Raw genomic sequence first — 21480 nt, 5'->3', positions numbered from 1 at the left:
GGGATCTCAACGAACTCAAACATATGTTAGGCGAAACTCTCCCTTGGCATTCCCGGATTTTGGAGGTACACAAGTTGATCATAATGTTCATGATGCGATGAATCTAGGAGATGATGAGCCCGACCCACAACCACAGCAACTTCGGAGGAGTGACCGGGTTTCAAATCCACCACGATGTGGTAACGGTGGACACAAACATGGGCATAGACGTGGACGTTGAATGAGCGTATTATGAATGATTGTAATAGTATGGGTGTTTGAATGGTTGCTTTAATAAAAACTCTTTTATTTTAATGAATGTACTTTTATTATATTTTGTTATAATGAATAATGTATTAGTTGAAAACTCGTTTTACAAACTACAAATTATTATAATTAAATAATAAAAACATAACATAATATGAAAAACAAAAAATAATCTAATTATTTATAAACTAATAAATAATTAATTGATGAAAAGAATTATATAAAAATCATAATAAAATAACACAAACATAACATAGGAAAAAAAATATAAAATTTCAAACCGGCGTTTCAAATGCCGGTTTGGTTAAAAATACGGGTCCACGTCCGAAACCCTAATTTCTTGTAACGGTGACGTCAAAAAACCTCAAACCGGCGAATGAAAAGTCGGTTTGGCTTTAAAAACATCAAACCGGCAAATGAATAACCGGTTTACCCATGTTTATAATTTTTTTTTTTTGAAAAACTGTTTCTGTAAAACCTTTAAATATATTACTATTTTGAAAAAAAAATCAAACAACTAACTAAAATTACAAAGACTCAGGTCTAAACAACCCAGATGGCCAGATCATTAAGATCAACTCAATCCTAAAATCATGAACTAAAGAAGATAAAATGTAAGAAAATAAATATTAAATACAATCACAATATAGGATTTAAGTGAATTTGATTTCTTCCAAAGAATGAAGAATCTACTCCGTCTGATCTAAAACACAAAGATTTTCAAAATTTTTTTGTTTATTAGACCACCTCCAACCCATCGTTACTTTACTCTCGTCAATCTACATGGTAGCCTTTAACGAAAACTGACGGCCTCTAACGGGGTGTCAGAACTTAGTTCAGCCTAATGGCATTAGTCGGAGCACCAACGGAAAATAAAAAAGAAGGGTCAGTTTGCTTTTTGTCCAATCACACATTTTCTTTATTTAATAAATATATATTTATTATTATTAAATTTTTTTCCACCTCATTTTCAATCAGATTTTACTACATCAATCTACTCAATATTTGACACAAAAAACTGACACACCGGTTAAAAAATGTCGGTACTTAATTACAGTCAGTTTGCATTTTTTTTTGTGCACTTTTTGGTCAAGCACTTTTTTTTTTTTTTTTTTGTACTTTTTGATCAAACTGCATGTGATATCAGCCGGCGTGAGGGTTGGAAATGGTGTTAGTCAAATAAAAACTGATATCCAATCTTTTTTATTCCCTAGCCAATAACGAATATATTTCAAAGTGGGAGATCAAAGAGAGAAAGAAAACAAAAAGAAAGCCAAAATCAAGAGTTTTTCGTGGGTTTCTGATATTCAAATGTGAAAGTAATAGCAGTGAAAAATTAAAGATCCATCAAAATCAATACTTCCATTTATTCAAAAGAATCAGTAATAAGTATACCCATAGTAGAAAATTGAAGCAGTAGTGTCTCCCCTTCGCTAAATTCTTCTCTGGTAAAATAATGTTATTTATGTAAAATCAAACACGTATATTTGTCACATTATGTTAGATTTGTTGCTAACAATATTAATTAAGCTACCCAGATTTTGTGCCTGTAAGGTGTTCGATGAAAGTCCTGAGAGAATGCACATTTGTTAAGTTATAGAAATCTTTAGTAGAAAAAAAGTTTTATGCTTTGGGATTATTATCTTGCTATATACACAATGAGTAGAAAGTTAAAATGAGGTCTAATTATGCTGAGTTCTATAGATAGACTAAATGCCCTTAACAAATTGTTTAGCTATTATTGGCATTTGAGACTTTATATTTGATTAAAGGTTGTGTTTGTGTTACTATTAGGGTTTACCATAAAATGATTGTAATGTTAATTTATTGTTGAATATGCTGAATAGTTTTCTTGAAGCCAACTGCTTACATTGATAGAAGTTTTACGTTTTACGCCACAGATAGACGATATATCTGCCACTACAATCAGTTTTTGTCAGCAAGTATAAATATTGGAATTTATATCTTTCTTCCAGTTACTCTTAGTTGGATTTACTCTTTCGTAAAGCTGATTTAGTAATGAGGAAGCGGACAAACGCTGATGTATTGATACATAGAGATGAAGTATCAAATTTCAAATCGTTGCAAGAAGATAGAAATCAGAGGAACAATCAATCTCCATCATCCAAGAAAGTTTTGTTAATTTGTTTAGTATTCAGAATGACAAATTCCCTTTTTGTACAAACTTATTTTAATCCGGATGAGCACTGGCAAGCACTTGAAGTTGCACATCGAATTACCTTTGGGTATATCTATTTGTTTCATTCGATTTCATGTATGTTGATTTAATGTTTGCTCACTAGTAAACAAATAGGGTTTAACTTTTTTGTGCTTAACTTACAGATATGGGCATTTAACATGGGAGTGGTCTAGGGGTATACGTAGTTATGTACACCCAATGTTATTTGCAGTTCTCTATAAAGTTCTTGCCTTCTTACATATCGATACTCCATTTTTCATGGTAAGATAGTTAACTTTGCTGTTACTATTATGATGTAATTTATACTAATTTATACTTACGCAGATTAGGGCTCCACGACTATTTCAATCTATTTTGTCTTCATCTGGTGATCTCTACTTGTTCAAATTATCAAACGTATTGTATGGTGGCCATGTTGCTCAGTGGGCTGTATCCTTTGACTTTCAAACATTGTTATATTCTTTATCTGCATATCGTATTCCTCAAATGTTAAACTTAACTGTATTTCAGCTCTTTGCACAGTTGACAAACTGGTTTATGTTTTATTGTATTACACGCACTTTATCCAATAGTTTAGAGACTGTTCTTACAGTTATTAGTCTCTACTACTGGCCCTGTTTGAGGGTCAGATCTAGCGATGGTCTCCCAGTTTCTAGACCATGGGCCTTGGTTGCAGCTGCCATAGCCTGTGCCATTCGGCCCACAAGTGCTATAATATGGGTTTATGTTGGCCTCATGGAGCTTTTTGTGTCCCGCGATAGACTGAAGTTTGTTTTTCTTGAAGTTGTTCCTATCGGGTAGGTCTTAAAGTTGTCATTAATGTTATACCAGTAAATGTGGGAAAACAGGTCAGTTGGGTGGGTACGGGTCAGAATACATACTGTATGTTTTTCTAACGGGGTCACCGTGTGTTGACCTGAAGTACTTGCAGTATTGCATAACACGGAATTACTCAGCGAGTACTCGGTTTTTTGCAATTCGGGAAGTACTCGGTCAAACTCAGTAAAACTCAGTCAAACTCGGTCAAAACTTGGGAATACTCGGAATATCGGTCAAAACTCGTTTAAAAATTGGCCAAAACTCGGGATTGCTAGGAAAATCAGTAAAAACTAGGTCAAAGTCAAACTTGGTCAACATCTGAGTACTCCTAGAATACTTCTCAAGTTTTCGAGTAATCCCGGCCGAGTACTCCCCGGGTAGTGATTTTTGCAACCGTGAGTACTTGTCAAATAAAAATACAAATAGTTAGTGTGTCAAATATGAAAACAAAATATAAATGAAATCAACTAATTTAATACTACTCCGTAACGAACATTTGGTATGTTTTGTGCAATCAAAATTATACCTGAGGTGACGTTCAACGGGTCCAACGCATATGACCTGTTTCTTTTCTAATTACCTCTATTTCACCCATTTGACCATTGGAGGTTAAATTTAACCCGAATCGGCCTATTCATAAGTGGGGTTGGTTGAATTTGCCACCTCTATCTACAAGAATAGACAATAGTTGGATGCATTTAATTTTCTTATATTTCTAACTTTTTCATCAGGTTTATTGTGCTTGGAATGACGTTTTTACTTGACCGTTTAATGTATGGTTCGTGGGTTTTGGTGCCTCTCAACTTTCTAAAATTTAACTTTCTTTCATCTGGAGGTGACTATTATGGGACCCATCCATGGCATTGGTACTTCACTCAGGGATTTACTGTCATGATCTTCACTTATTTACCTTTTACGGTGGTTGGCATCATCCAATCTAAAAACTGGAAGCTATCAGGACTCATTTTGTGGGTCTTAGTGCTTTATAGTGTTCTAGGGCACAAAGAATTCAGGTATGTCTGCACCATCTTGAGTTTTTGTCACAAACAAATTATCATTCACTTCACACAATAAGCTAAAACAGTTTGATATAATACATAAACGAGCGGTTATGAACAAACAGTGTGAATTATAATCAATAAAACAACATTACAAGAATGTCATTGTAATGTATGGATGAAGCTATTTTTCTAGTTAAAGTGCATGAAGCAATTTTTGTGGTTGTGTCCATAAAAACAGATTATTCTAATGCACTTTTGGAGTTCTTATAGTTGACTCATTTTTGCATATAAAGAACCAAATTCTAATTAATTTTACCACCGAAACCTTGGCTTGAGTGGTATGGGGTGGGATCCAACTTGGGTACTGCCAACCCAAGTTCGATTCTCACTCCAAGCGGGAGTTTCCAACCTTTAATGGTACTGCCAACATCAATGCGATTTGGGAGGTCTCGGGGGGTTTTTCTCAACCTTCGATGGTACTGCCAACATCGTCACGATTTGGGTTTCCTCCTAACGTGTGTGTGGGTGGCATATGATCGTGAAGCTGGTTAACTCCCCTCTGGGTGATGCCGATATTGCCGTTCGAAAAAATATTCTAATTAATTTTGAAGTAAAATGGTCGAAATACCACTAGATAACTTGATTTATTTATTCTTTTCATGATACTTATCCTATAGAAGTATATGATTAACAGGTTTGTTCTCCCTGTGCTTCCAATTGCGTTAGTTTACGCCGGGTATTCATTAGCCATGTTAAGCCAGCGATATTCATCTAGTAAAAGAAACCAAAAAACTACAAACGCTCGCACTAAAAGCTCATGGAAGATACAATCAGCGGTCTTTTTCTTGCTTGTAACAAATGTTCCCATGGCCATTTACATGAGTATGATTCATCAGGTACATCAAAATCAACATTTCTTGAATTACCTTAAAATTCATTTATTTGAGGGCGCGTTCTTATAATGGCCGTAATACAGAGAGGAAGTGAAGACGTCATGAATTATTTAGCTAAAGAGGCACTAAACGGAGATGTGAAAAACATCCTGTTCTTAACACCATGTCATGCTACTCCCTACTATTCGACCTTGCATAAAAATATTCCTATGCGTTTCTTAGACTGCTCACCAAGGTATACATACACATTCTTAACATATTGTTCTACGTTTATATATTGTTGGTGCATATGATTTTCTTATGTAATCATATAGAGTGCCAAGTTGACAGTTGGGTTGGGTTAACTCGAACAAAAATGGTCTAAATTTCGTTTGAATAATCAGATTAATTTGATTACAAAAATCATATTTCTTCTATAATCTAACTTTTTGAATGCATTTTGGATGCTTATGCGTTACAAACAAGGTTGCAAAAATCGCTACTCGTGGAGTACTCGGTTGGGAATTTTTAGGGAGTACACCGGATGTTGACCAACTTTGACTGATTTGATCGAGTTTTAACTGATTTTGATCGATTGTCCGAGTAATCCCGAGTTTTGGCAGAGTTTAACTGGCTTTGACCGAGTCATTGGACCGGGTAAATGGGAGACTTTTTTGCCGAGTACTCCCGAGTTGTACAACACTGATTACAAATACATTATGTTGCGACTTACACCCAGTTTCCTCTGTAGCTATATTCATTTTAATTTACCCATTTGACCCGTTAGAGGTGAATGTAACCCGAATTGACCCATGGATAAAGTAAAAGTGTCGAATTTGCCATCTCTCTACTAATTACAAATATATTATGGTCCTCTGTTATCAGGGAAGTGAAGGGAACGCCTGATGAGTCCGACAACTTCATGATGGACCCAATTGGTTTCATGTCGGAATTTGCAAAAAACTGGTCTCAACCAAGTCATATTATACTATTCGACAATGAAGAAAAACAACTTAAAGAATTTCTTTTCACACATTCTTTTGTCGAGGTACAACTTTTTCATCGAATCTTAAAATTTACTGTACAATTTTACTTTCTCCTTTTTCATACTGTATTTTCTTTTTAATCAAATTTGCGTTGTGATTGCCAGAAAAAAAGATTTTTTCATTCACATTTCAAGGTGGACCGAGATCTACAAGCATCAGTCGTTCTCTATGCTCTTCTAAACCAGTGACTCTTAACTTCAATCGAAGAAGCTGGTTTCTGAACTTCTGAAAACGTCGTTTAACTCTTAAAAGGAGAAATCTTTGTACTTTACGTAGGGACAATATATCAATACTCAATTTCTTTAATTACTTGAATACAATCACCTCGTAAGATACTTGTGCAATGCCTGTTTACTTTCCACTTAATTATCTGTTTCTGTATAACTCTTAATTCAGCTAGTAAAATTGTTATTTCTTTGTCACTTAATCTGAAAATTAGTCTCTTTTTATGAGACATAGAATCGGACACCCCTTCCCAAACGGATACACAAGGAAATAGAGGCAAATTCTGGATAAAAAAGTAAATGTTGCAATTCTTTGCATTTGTAATCAGTATAAATATAAGGTATAACTCATAAAAATGGCTGGTAAAGGTCCAAAAAGTAGTTAACGCCATTCATATCTATCAGGCAATACTTGGTACATATATTGTAAATCAACCATTACTCTTTTAACATCATTCAGGACCCTACAACATGTACCAAGCCAACACCTGTTTCAAATTTCTGCTTCACATTCAATATTTCCAAACAACTCAAAGACAAACAACCTGAGAATATATAATGAAATGAGCTTACACAAGTGCATGTAAACTAAATCAAGAAACTGTATAGTAGTATACTGATGCTAGCTTACTATACATACTGGTTAATCCCTAAATCAACATGTAAAGTTCTTATTTTTCAACCAGAAACTATGAAATCAAGTAAAAATAAACATCCTTTTTTACACCAATATTGATCCTGTACATGGTTTCTTCTCTTCATTTTGCCATTTTTGAGATATAGAGATATAAACGAAGCTAAATTAATACTTATATCTTTGAATTACTTTGATTCAAAACCTCGGTTGCATTCACAACGCTTCGCATCACATCAACCTGAACCTTAAGTGAAAGTATATAGTCTAATGTTTCTCTAATAAGGGAGAATTCATCCATTGATTCTCCACCTGGTACGAGTTTTTTAAGCACTTGCGTTCGCTTCTTAACCAACCTTTTCGCGACAAAAATCGCTAAATTTGACTTTGGAGGAACCATCTTTTTCATTCTTTGGCTAAGACTACAACTCCTTTTCAAAATATTTTTGCTTCTAACCCTCTTATGATCATAAGTGATAGTAGTACTTTGGTGGCTAGTCTTTTGTGGCTTGAACCGGTTTAACTCGCGCCGTCCGATTAAGTTGTTGACAAGAATCTTGCTTTCGTCGTCTTTTTTAGCATCGGAAATTAGTGCATTGCTCCATGAAGTTGTTCCATTTTTAGCAGAAGCTAGAGCAATGTCTGCACAAAGTTTTATCATCTTCTTTCTTTCCATAACATTCATATTCTTCTTTGAAGAATAACATATTTCAAGACCCTTTACCCATTTCTTGATGAACTCTTTCTTAAGATTGCTAGAAGTCTGCATGTTTTATCCCTACAAATATTAACACAAAAAAAGTTAATTAAAATTAATGTTATTGATAACCCTTTCATTACCTTTAAGAAAATCTTGCTTTCATATTGCAACAAAAAACTCAAAGAATCTTATATATGGCATTCATATTTATCAACCATACCAATACAATATATACATACAAATACCAATGAATCTAAGATTCACTCATTCAATTAAAAAACACAAATCAAAAGATAAAAGAGAATTATACATATAATTATATAAATGTACCTTTATTTGAGTAAATGTAGGTTGTGTTATATATATTAATTGTAGCTTCTATTGTTGAAGATCTATGGCAGCTATAGAAGAAAAGAAAGGTCCTTGAATTGTTGAAGAGAGACAGGTTTAGCAGAAATTGAAGAGTAAGTTATATGTGAACGAATTGGATGAAAATGGAGTTGAGGGCTTTATTTATTTGTTTTATGTGAAAAGAGAAGAAGAGGGAAGGTGGTGGGGTTAAGTTGGAAAGACACAGCACATGCACTCACATGGGCGTTAATGGCCTAGCTACAATCTCCACATAAAAACCCTAACAACGAATACTCTTAAACTTTCACTTTACCAATTTTTGGGAAAATATTTTTATTTTCTCATGTTTTTATAAGAGTATTTTTTTTTTGGTGGTCCAAATTAATTAACAAATTTTGTTGGTGATTTTAATGTCATCTAACAATCCTTTTAAATAGTTGCGATATAGGTGTAAACAATAATTATAGAGTTATGTTTATTAATGGGTTTGCAGAGTGTGAAGTGCACGCCCGTAAAACTCGATAATACAATAAAAATAGCGGGGATCAAAGGGTTGCCATTCAAAAAGGTGTCTATCAAGGGATTTCCAGCCAAAAATTACACATTTTTCTGTAATAGTTTTTCCCGCTAAAAATGAAGGGTTACACTCTTTCATTTTAAACAACCTATGAAACATAAATTGATAATTCATTTTTTTTTTTAACTTTTGCTTGCACATTCACAACTTACATAATCTACATTTCTCCGATATTCTGATTTGTGATTTCATTGCCAAAAACAGAAATTATGTTCTTATCTTACCCCCTCTAAAAATTTTGTGAAACCAAGACAATTATTGGGTCGAAATACTTTATAGAGAAAATAAATACACGATTCAATATTCAATCCGGACACTCAAATCATACCCTATTTCTAACAAATTTTAATTAAAGTACCTTAATTGTAAGATGTTCTAATCTAAATTAAAGAAAAATTGAGATCGAACTAATGACCTTCGCTTTATTTGTCCCCTAACAAGAGCTACATCACGAGAACATGTAGATAATTCTGATAGTATTTAGGAGATTGTTTGAAAAGTCATGAGAAGCTAGACGATATATATACGTTTTATATTTCTCGATTACTCTGAATAGATAAAAGCCTACAAAAGAAAGTAGGAGGAGGTAGGGTCTTCAACACTCATGCTGGTCACATATTAACTTTAAACAAGTATGATGGGTCGCGCTTCGCCGCAAGAAAAGTTGGGGCGAGGCCTAAAAGCCTACAAAAGAAAGTAGGAAGAGGTAAATCGTAAATAACGGAAGGTTTAAAGTGAAAAATTGGCGAAGACTAAAAGCGGACAAAAGAAACTGGGGGGACTAAATTTGAAATTGAATGTTGATGAATAGTAAACCCAAGCATACTGTCACACCTCCAAAATGGACCAGGGGTAATTGTGACCAATCATATCATAACAAAGTTGTATAAGCGAGAACGACTCTAAATGAGACGTTTTATTTATTAAATAAACAGCGGAAGCATTATTCAAAGTTTTACATCATAAGAGTACAGTAAATGGAAAATGTCTTAAATAAAATGATAAATATGAATGATGGACTCCATGCAAGCAGCAAAGCATACATCAATCATCTAGTAGCAAGTAGCAGCTAGCTCAATCATCACCTGAGACAAAACACGCTTAAAGTGTCAACCAAAAAGGTTGAGTGAAATTCATAGGTTTATAAATAATATCCAAAGTTTTAGACCACAAGATTTAGTTTAAAGTTGATTGATATAGAAATATCAATCTAAAAGTGTTGCTGCATTTTATAATATCGCTACTAAACAAGTTTACCATATGACACCTTGTACTGTCAGTGTCGTGGAATCATTATTATGTAACCAAAGACCAACGGTCGAATGGTTAGAGACGTTACTCTCAATAGGCCTACTCACAATAATTAAGTTTGCATTTAAACGTAGCAATTAACGATATTACGGTAGGGATTTAGCATGAATCAAAGCATGACAGCATAGTTAACAATTTAGTACTTGTGTCTAAGCGTAAAACAGTTATAAAGCAAGCATGTGTCTCACCCCAAAAGTTATAGAACAGTTATGAAACAGTAAAAAGTGGGGCTATGAAGTTCACCTTAGTAGCACACGAAAGAATTGAACGGAAGGACGTGACGGAGATCTCAACCTAGAGATAGAACGTATGATCAGACATTGCCTAACAGACAATAGTATATAGTACTATATTGATAGTAATGGTTCACTAAAGAATTTTCATTTTCAGAAGGTTACTATTTATGGAAAGTTTCCACTTATAGTAATTTTTCAATTTTAGAAAGTTCGGGTTAATCTTTAGCAAGACGTTGTATAACTTTACTCAAACTTCGTTGCTATCAAATAAGTCAGGAATGACCAGATGTAACCGGGGGCCCAGGATTCTTGACCAGAATCTAAGTCATGGCATTCGAGATCCACAAGCTTACCCATAAATGGCAACCTAGACATCATTCACTTACGACCGTGAGTAGCGATGAAGTTCACATGAATTATACATTATCTTTGATTAACCTTCACTTTAGGTGTATACACACAACGAATTATTAATGTACTTAATAATTATATATGTGATAATATAACCTAAGTTTTATTTAATATTTAGTTATTATACCTTAGTATGTCTTATATATATTAAATATAATTACCTTTAAATAAATACCTAAATTACTTCAAAAATAATAGTGTTTTATTAATCGAACATTATTCAAAAACGTCTAAATAATAAATTAAATATCTAAAAATTACATACATAATTTTTATAGTCTTAGTTAATCATATATATTAGTAGAAAAATTTAAGAAAATGTTTTTATTATATTTTTGTATTTATTTTTGTTTTTACCCTTAATGTATTCACAAAACACTTTTAATTCTACATAATTACTAAATAAACCCAAATAATTATTTTTATAATTTTTATAAGTTTCTATCAGTCTAATAACCTGTAGAAAAATATTTAAAAAAATATTTTTTTATTATTTTATATTTATTCTTAATTTACCTTCGAATTACATAATAATAGAGTTTAATTATATAATAAATACCAATTCGACCCAAGTAATTATTTTTATAATTTTTTTAGATCTATATAAGTTTTAAAAACTCATAAAAAAATTATATATATTTTATTTTTGGTTAAAAGTATTTATTACGAATTTTACATTATTTTTACGTTTAAACACTACATAATTCGTATTTAATTATAAATAATATTCCATAAATTATCAAAATTATTTTTATGCATCATAACACTTATAATACTAATTATAACATATAAACATAATTAATTTCAAATTTTACAAAGAATATACAATAAATATAAATATAAATGACAATATTGAAAAAAATTAATAAAAATAGAAAGTACCTCAAATTTTCTTCAAAGTTTTGAGAGAATAACTTAAGTTTTTGTGTTTGGCAAGAAAAAATGAATGAGGAGCCATGTATTTATAGGTAAAAAATGGTTGGTGAAAAGAAAAAAATAATAAAATAAAGGTGCCAATTTTGACAAAATAATAAAAACATGTTAAAAATGTTTTTAATAAGTTTTTGTTTTTGAAAATATTTAGTCAAAATTCATGGGCTCATTATTTAATTTATTAAAAAAAAATCTTATTTCTTTTTATTTTTATTTTTTTTATAAGCTAAAAATATATATAATGATTAAAATAACTTATCATTTAATTAATAATTATGTTACATATAGTTTTAAATATAATACGCATTAATATTAACTAAAGTTATTTTATATAATTAGTGTAAACTTTAGTTAACAGAACGTGTCAACTAAAAATAAATATTTGATCAACGTCGAATTTAATTATATATTATGTATGGATAACAACCCTATAGTCAAATTAGTCAATTCAGGTATGGAAATATGAGGGTTGTTATAGTACCTACCCGTTAAAAGAAATTTCGTCCCGAAATTTAGTTGTTGCCATTAATCGGTGTTGTTCGTACATAGACGAGGATATTTACGTTTTATTTGGTTTTCACGTTCCCAGGTATGCTCGGGGCCTTGCGTGAATTCCAACGGATAGAATATTGTTCTGTTTCAAGAATTAAAATCATACATACCATAATTTCTACAAGTTCTTCTATGAAGTGCATTTTATTATTAATGCGGAGATCATTCAAAATGATGATGTTATACAAGTCATTTTAGTAAATTGGATATATAAAATGTGTTATGAATAATATCGAGCTCATTTAAACCTTGAGCATTTATGCCACAATGTTAGGGTAGACAAAACAGAGAGTAGTTCATGAAAATTATAATCATGAAGTTTGATAGAGATCATCATTGTTTACAACAAGAATATTGTAATGATGAATATAAGTTGAAGAATAAAGTTTTATCACTATTGAATAATATGGATAGAACGATTCGATTATAGAAAGAGTATAAACGAAGCTATCGTAAAAGAGTGAATGAGTAAATTAAATGTTCGCCTTAACTTTTGACGTAGTCACGATTGATTTCCGGAATTCAAGGGATTAAAGGAAATCTTCGTAATCTATAAGATTTGATTATCCGGTATTTACAGAATTTTGGGATTTCTTTGATTAAATGCGATGAATTGCCTCGATTGCTGTGTTTGGAAATTTTGCTATAAATTAGCTTCTTCCGTTTCATTATCTTCACCACTTCTATACTTTCTTCCTAGATTCATACTTCCAAAAGATTTGTTAATATGCTAAATCCCGTATTGATATTTGTTATTATACTGACCATATATGCAGTCATGCTTCTTTTTCTTTTACCACCAGAGGAATCTGTTTACTTCTACTATGCTCTTGGGGTTATAGCGTTTTTAATTCTCCCGTGTCTTTATGTTGCTATACGTATTGATATACACGATTTGTAATTTCGGTGTTGTTATCGGGCTTTGTATTTTCCCTTATATGTCGGAGCTCTTTACCTTTTTATTCTGCTCTCGACTCTAAGTTAAGCGAGTAATGGTCCAGAATTTGTAGGTATGAAGTTTCGAATGAACCTAATGTTCTAAGCGTAATATCACGATTTGATTTGGTAAATTACCAGAATTACTGAGGATAGAACTATCAAGAATATATGTTCTTGATATGTTCAGAGATTAAGTAGAATGTAAGAGTCGTGTAACATGGCAAATAATGATTATAAAGTCTATGAATCATCATCTTTCATTAAAAATTTAGCATGACTTACTGTAATATAATCACGTTGGCCTGACGTCATTATATTATACTAACTCATGCTTCAATTTCCAACATTTCTTCAAAACATTTATAATTTAAACTTGAATTTTACTGAATATAGAAACTAAAATAGTTTCCTTTATAAAGATATCGCAAAGAGATACTTAATTGTGGACAAGAATCGTTATGAAAATATCTTCAGAAATATAGAGGATATTTATAACGACATTTTGGAATTTCTAAGTTCGAAGGTTGATGAAGAAAAATTTTCCGCAAGCTTTTAACATAACTTCGGAGCAAGATATTCTCTAAAGATTTCATCGGATCCAGAATTACCTGGATTCTTTGAATATAGGGTTTGGTCCTTGTATTTGTCCTTGGTCTCCTCCATGGTTAGCTCAAACCGTTTTTCAGTTCCAAATTTTCTTTTGAGCTTTTCCAATGTACCATTCTTTATTATCAAACTTTTGGCCATTGAGACCATCTACAATTTTGCTGTTTCCTCTGCATTTAATGCAGCCATATTTGATTCATCGGTTATCAATCCGAGATGGTTTCAAGAAATTTCATTTTTAGATGATTAAACGCTGATTGTAATCGTCAACGGTTCTAATGGTTGATGAATAGGCGTTGTTGATTTCAAAAGTAATGAACGATAATTTCGGTGGTTTGATGTGATAATTCATCATAGAATACGAATGAATATAATTCATGAATGTAGTGATCTTTAGGAAGATTACACTTGCTAAAGCTTTACTTGGATTCCGATATGTCCAAATCAGAATAGGTAATTAAATTTGTATGAAAATGGTTGTTCTTTAGTGAACGGATACATATGTGGATGTAAGTAGTATAGTTACAAATTATTGAATCAGAATTTGAAGAATGTACAATGTAAGATATTGATGTGAGATATAAATATTTCTCGGGTTTTACCTACCCGTTAAAATATTTTCACAATTAACAGTTTGTACAAAAGGATTTTTAATTACAATCTTTATGAAGATATAAGTTCATATATGTATTCTTCACGTATAATATAGATTTAATGAGTTAATATACTATTAAAATCATTTGATTTGCGGTTGAAGCGAGAATAAATAATCTTCAAAACTTGAGAGATTACATAATCATCGCAGAATCTTTCTTTAATGAAGTTATGAATCAATACTCCATCATTCATTGTTATTGATATACCTCGGTATATGATGTTGATGCCCGTGGAATTCTTGTGAAATTCACAAGGCACGAATGATGTTTTCTAAAGAGTTTTGAGTACATCGAAAATGAAAGTGTAAAACCAAACATGTATTTGAATAATACACTTAGTTTATTATGAAATGGAGTTTATTGTGATGAAGCAGTGATTAACGAGGAATGTATATCATAGCATATTAGTGATATGAATTAACCAAGTAGTACATACTATTTAAGATTCACACGTAATAGCTTAATACGAAAAGATTTATTATTGTTCCAAACCATATATATATATATATATATATATATATATATATATATATATATATATATATATATATATATATATATATATATATATAAAGTATACATATATAATTTTCAGGAAGAATGAGTCAATACATCTTAACTCATTATTACTAATATTCCTTGGTATCTATGGGGCGTATGATGTTGATATCCGAGGTACAGATTATGGTGTTTATTATCGGTGAAGCTGATGTTGTTGGTAGTGATGCTGTTGGTACTGGTGGTGATGCTGGTTATGCTGCTGGTGCTGCTGCTGGTGCTCATAGGTTTCGCACCATATTCTCCAGAGCCACCACTCGAGCGCGAAGCTCATTGACTTCTTCTATTATTCCGGGGTGATTGGCGGTTCGGACAAGTGGATGAATAAGATCTAGAATTTTAGATATTATATATTCGTGACTGGATACCCTGGAAATGAGGGTGAAAATAGTGTTCCGAACGGGTTCGCCGGTAAGTGCTTCAGGTTCTTCACCAAGAGGTGAATTCGGTTGGTGGAAGGGATCACCTTCTTCTTGTCTCCATTGATTAAGTTTACTACGAACCCATCCCCAATTCATCCAAAATAGATGATGACTAATTGGTTGGTTCATTCCGGTTACGCTGCCATTGGAGCTCGAGGAGTTCGAGGAATCATGTGAGAAATCCATATTATCTGATCGGAATAAGGGTTTTTGTTATGAGATGAGTGTTGAATATTGAATGATATATTTGTCTTCTTGATATACGTATATATAGCAAAAAGATTTCCGTAATTTACGGAGGAAATTTAGGAAAAGTGTTAGACAAAGTTTATTAAGATAGATATGATAAGATATAATAAGATATGATGTGTCTATAATCCAATAATAGCAGTATGACGTGTCGAGATCATAAAATGATAAGTATGTAATCTGATAATCTTTCGATTAAAGACTTTCAATTCGTAATGGCCTATTCAGGTCTAGGGGCTTAAGCTATAGGATCCTTTAAATCGGTAATCCAAACCCTTCCATTCTAGAGTTTCGTAGACGCCATCCGTCAAGAAAATTCAATAACGAGAAATAAAAGGTATAAAAGTAATGAATATGAGTAGTGATGACATTATAATGTCTTTGAGATTCTCGATAACTCAATGACATTTTTCTGTTCGCAAACTGATGCATAAAGGCATAAAGCATATAGGTACGTGATATAACAGGGAGTTATATACGTTTGAGTATGAATAGTAACAAATATAGGAGTTTCAAAAATTCATGGATAATATTTCATGTAATACATATGTAATACACAAAACCATGATAAATGACATAGGAATGTCGAGAACGGTGTCGCATTTAAATGTGGTGGCGGAATTGAATAGTACTTAGGAGAATGAGCAGAGTTCTTAGATTGGCTCGGCATTCTAAGATAAGTAAAGTTTCTAAATTATAGTGTAGCATTTAACAGTTAAAGGCAACAATTAAAGGCACTATAGTCAAAGGAAGTTGTAGTCCTACATTGCTAAGGTACCTAATTGTATAAGGCACACATAAGATGCAATCCTGGTTCTCTACAACAACCTGCTCTGACACCAATCTGTCACACCCCCAAAATGGACCAGGGGTAATTGTGACCAATCATATCATAACACAGTTGTATAAGCGAGAACGACTCTAAATGAGACGTTTTATTTATTAAATAAACAGCGGAAGCATTATTCAAAGTTTTACATCATAAGAGTACAGTAAATGAAAAATGTCTTAAACAAAATGATAAATATGAATGACGGACTCCATGCAAGCAGCAAAGCATACATCAATCATCTAGTAGCAAGTAGCAGCTAGCTCAATCATCACCTAAGACAAAACACGCTTAAAGTGTCAACCAAAAAAGTTGAGTGAAATTCATAGGTTTATAAATAATATCCAAATTTTTAGACCACAAGATTTAGTTTAAAGTTGATTGATATAGAAATATCAATCTAAAAGTGTTGCTGCATTTTGTAATATCGCTACTAAACAAGTTTACCCTATGACACCTTGTACTGTCAGTGTCGTGGAATCATTATTATGTAACCAAAGACCAACGGTCGAATGGTTAGAGACGTTACTCTCAATAGGCCTACTCACAATAATTAAGTTTGCATTTAAACGTAGCAATTAACGATATTACGGTAGGGATTTAGCATGAATCAAAGCATGACAGCATAGTTAACAATTTAGTACTTGTGTCTAAGCGTAAAACAGTTATAAAGCAAGCATGTGTCTCACCCCAAAAGTTATAAAACAGTAAAAAGTGGGGCTATGAAGTTCACCTTAGTAGCACACGAAAGAATTGAACGGAAGGACGTGACGGAGATCTCAACCTAGAGATAGAACGTATGATCAGACATTGCCTAACAGACAATAGTATATAATACTATATTGATAGTAATGGTTCACTAAAGAATTTCCATTTTCAGAAGGTTACTATTTATGGAAAGTTTCCACTTATAGTAATTTTCCAATTTTAGAAAGTTCGGGTTAATCTTTAGCAAGACGTTGTATAACTTTACTCAAACTTCGTTGCTATCAAATAAGTCAGGAATGACCAGATGTAACCGGGGGCCCAGGATTCTTGACCAGAATCTAAGTCATGGCATTCGAGATCCATAAGCTTACCCATAAATGGCAACCTAGACATCATTCACTTACGACCGTGAGTAGCGATGAAGTTCACATGAATTATACATTATCTTTGATTAACCTTCACTTTAGGTGTATACACACAACGAATTATTAATGTACTTAATAATTATATATGTGATAATATAACCTAAGTTTTATTTAATATTTAGTTATTATACCTTAGTATGTCTTATATATATTAAATATAATTACCTTTAAATAAATACCTAAATTACTTCAAAAATAATAGTGTTTTATTAATCGAACATTATTCAAAATGTCTAAATAATAAATTAAATATCTAAAAATTACATACATAATTTTTATAGTCTTAGTTAATCATATAGATTAGTAGAAAAATTTAAGAAAACGTTTTTATTATATTTTTGTATTTATTTTTGTTTTTACCCTTAATGTATTCACAAAACAATTTTAATTCTACATAATTACTAAATAAATCCAAATAATTATTTTTATAATTTTTATAAGTTTCTATCAGTCTAATAACCTGTAGAAAAATATTTAAAAAAATATTTTTTTATTATTTTATATTTATTCTTAATTTACCTTCGAATTACATAATAATAGAGTTTAATTATATAATAAATACCAATTCGACCCAAGTAATTATTTTTATAATTTTTTCAGATCTATATAAGTTTTAAAAACTCATAAAAAATTATATATATTTTATTTTTGGTTAAAAGTATTTATTACGAATTTTACATTATTTTTACGTTTAAACACTACATAATTCGTATTTAATTATAAATAATATTCCATAAATTATCAAAATTATTTTTATGCATCATAACACTTATAATACTAATTATAACATATAAACATAATTAATTTCGAATTTTACAAAGAATATACAATAAATATAATTATAAATGACAATATTGAAAAAAAATTAATAAAAATAGAAAGTACCTCAAATTTTCTTCAAAGTTTTAAGAGAATAACTTAAGTTTTTGTGTTTGGCAAAAAAAAATGAATGAGGAGCCATGTATTTATAGGTAAAAAATGGTTAGTGAAAAGAAAAAAAATAATAAAATAAAGGTGCCAATTTTGACAAAATAATAAAAACATGTTAAAAATATTTTTAATAAGTTTTTGTTTTTGAAAATATTTAGTCAAAATTCATGGGCTCATTATTTAATTTATTAAAAAAATCTTATTTCTTTTTATTTTTATTTTTTTTATAAGCTAAAAATATATATAATGATTAAAATAACTTATCATTTAATTAATAATTATGTTACATATAGTTTTAAATATAATACGCATTAATATTAACTAAAGTTATTTTATATAATTAGTGTAAACTTTAGTTAACAGAACGTGTCAACTAAAAATAAATATTTGATCAACGTCGAATTTAATTATATATTACGTATGGATAACAACCCTATAGTCAAATTAGTCAATTCATGTATGGAAATATGAGGGTTGTTATACATACGCACCCAGTCTAAGCCTCACACGTGACACCCGAGCCTGGGCTCGAGCCCCAAGCCATTTTCTCCTATTGATTATATATACAACGTGAACAATAAAAAGGTTGAGAACCAACATAATCAATGTATAGTGTGTGGTTGGTGTTCGGGTCACATCGAATTAGTCGACCATTTATTATTACATTGCACGTAGATGCATAATATTTGTACGACTCTTTACAATTGGTGGAATATAGATGGGTTACTCTGGCTTCTTTGGTTTCCTTCACTCAAGATTGTATTCTGGTATGTGCATTCACGATTCAAAGTTATAGAAATTAGTTGGGCCTGCGACCATATGGGCCATCTGGTGTGCAAAAAATGATTATAATTTCAACAAAAAACCTATATGTTTTACAAGTATCGTGAGAAGCATCAATCTTAAAGTCTTCTTTAGAGCCTCCTATTACAAACTATGTTTCAGACATTAGTTCTATATTTGAGAGCACAACCCTTGAATGTTAGTAGAGAGTAGTTAGTTGTATTAATTAGATTCACTTTGTTGCTTCAGTGTAATTTTATTAAGTTTGTTGGTCTTTTGGCCTTAGACTACTCTTATCCACGACACCCGTCAAACAACCACATTATGCAACATCAGCGCCACTTCAATAACTTCTTCCTATCATTTAACTCATCACACTACCTAGTATCCATGACATAGTCATTACCATCAATTGGATACAACTAAATTAATTAATTAATACAATGTATAAGTTTTAATACTTGTGGTACAAACACATAAAGGCACCACCTCTGTGGTACAAAATGTCGTTGCATAGCATTTTGGTGGACGGTGTTTCAAGGGCGCCACCAACCGCGGCCGCTAGCAACGGTGCCGATCTAACGGCGGCTCGATGCAGCTCCAACAGCGGTAGCGATAAGAATGGGCTTATTGCAAGTGTTTTTGCCTCCTAATTATTTTTATGTAGAGAGAGGTTCATTTACTTAATTCTGTTTTTTCGTTGAAAAAAAAATACTTCATATGAACAAAACAGAGGGTGTGAAATTAAAATACTTGAAAGTTGGTGGGTTTCATTTATTGCAACAAAAGTGGCGATCAGCCCCCGCAATTAACGCCCTATCCTAAAATCCAAGTACTTGAATTCTTTGAATCAGGATTTCAAGATACGATTTGATTTGATTGTAAATCATTTTATATTAATTTAACCAAATGTGGGCTTTAATCGCAATAATATGCTTTCATGTCCATTAAAAATTGGGCTAGTGAATAAAATTCAGAATGCCCCGGTGAGGGAACATAAAGGTTCTAGTCATTTTAGATTTAAATATGCTAGTAATTTTAAAACCGATCGAACAAGATTTAGTCAAACCGGATTAAGACGACTTGTAACGGTTGTAGGGCCACGCCGTGGGAGCCGATGTGGCAACTGGCCACGCCCCACCGGATGGAGTATCGGCGCGTGGAGAGGGGAGAGGGGCAGCGCTGAGTTGCGTGGCCTGCGACAGGGAAGGCGACGAGCGTGGGTGTTTTTTTTTTTTTTTTTTTTTTTACTATTTTGAAAATCTAATTTTTATCCCCTTTTAATACTTAAACCAATTATATTTTAACACATCATCACAATACTCCTAACTCACACTACAAACCCACACCACCACAACTTCATTTTTAACAACTCACACGTCTTAGTCATCAAAAAGCAACCCACGCCCTCAACTCACACCCTAGGTAAGTAGAGAACTATTTCTCTGAAACATATATACTTTGATTAACCGAATGAAATACTTTGGTTTATGAAATACCTAATAACTCAAGAGTTGCGTTTCAATTAAACACACTCTTGATTAGATTTGTATTGGAATTTTGATCTTTGTGTCCAGTAGTAACGTTTGTTTATATTAGTTTATGCATATAATATAATGATAAATTACCTCGACAAAATTTTTTAATCCAAACTGATATGACATCATTAAAATAAAGAGATACTACGTATATAAGAGTGGGAATAAACAAACAGATAGATTATTGACTACCGAATCTTTGTGTTGTTGGTCTACTGGTAATGACATATACCTCTTTGTTAGTGGTCTGGGATGACAACATTGCACACATGAATACGGGATATCCCTTAATCTTAAATTCCACTCAAGGTCGTCTTTTGCACAGTGCGTTTCGGAAGCAACGAGGATGGTAGGTTTTACCGGTCATGCTCTCGTATTGGTTCGGATTTCCTCCATGGCAGCAGTTGGGGGCGAGTTATACAACTGTGGAAGATAATCGCATAGGTGATTAGGTCCCCCCAAAGTGATCCCAAACTGCTGTTAAAAAAAAATTATTGACTACTCAATTAGTAAACTTATTTTGTACAATTTTTTTAATAACCATAGCATTCCTCTAATATAATTAATAATAATAATAATTCTTATTATTGTTATTATTAATATATAATTTATAATATATAATATAATAGATAATATATATGGAATAATATATAATAACCGTATGTTGTATCTCAATTGGTAGTGGTCTGACACTCTTTGTTAAAGGTCGGGATTTCGACTTCCG

General features: G+C 31.9%; 2 protein-coding genes across 5 annotated transcripts; one reads left to right on the top strand and one right to left on the bottom strand.

Moving 5' to 3' along the window:
• The first annotated feature begins 1396 nt into the window (after window positions 1-1396).
• On the top strand, window positions 1397-6575 carry LOC139890640 (mannosyltransferase APTG1-like). 4 transcript variants are annotated; one of them, XM_071873541.1, is made up of 10 exons: window positions 1397-1694; window positions 2148-2492; window positions 2590-2707; window positions 2771-2875; window positions 2957-3243; window positions 3997-4278; window positions 4961-5162; window positions 5243-5394; window positions 6024-6186; window positions 6289-6575. In XM_071873541.1, exons 2-10 carry the CDS (start codon window positions 2266-2268, stop codon window positions 6370-6372), a joined length of 1620 nt encoding a protein of 539 aa, XP_071729642.1. In that variant the 5' UTR covers window positions 1397-1694; window positions 2148-2265; the 3' UTR covers window positions 6373-6575. The 4 variants fall into 4 exon arrangements, with proteins under 4 accessions (XP_071729642.1, XP_071729641.1, XP_071729640.1 ...); XM_071873540.1 differs by having other exon boundaries at window positions 2223-2492; window positions 2771-3243; XM_071873539.1 differs by having other exon boundaries at window positions 2771-3243.
• Window positions 6576-6926: 351 nt separating this feature from the next.
• Window positions 6927-8203, bottom strand: LOC139890639 (transcription factor IBH1-like 1). The gene is made up of 2 exons (XM_071873538.1): window positions 8073-8203; window positions 6927-7820 (listed from the first exon to the last, which is right to left on the bottom strand). The coding sequence occupies exon 2, from the start codon at window positions 7809-7811 to the stop codon at window positions 7218-7220; it is 594 nt and encodes a 197-aa protein (XP_071729639.1). The 5' UTR covers window positions 7812-7820; window positions 8073-8203; the 3' UTR covers window positions 6927-7217.
• Window positions 8204-21480: the final 13277 nt, after the last annotated feature.

Source organism: Rutidosis leptorrhynchoides, chromosome 2 (genome assembly GCF_046630445.1).
Source record: "Rutidosis leptorrhynchoides isolate AG116_Rl617_1_P2 chromosome 2, CSIRO_AGI_Rlap_v1, whole genome shotgun sequence".
NCBI classification, from domain to species: Eukaryota; Viridiplantae; Streptophyta; class Magnoliopsida; order Asterales; family Asteraceae; genus Rutidosis; species Rutidosis leptorrhynchoides.
This window is presented reverse-complemented; position numbering and strand designations above follow the sequence as displayed.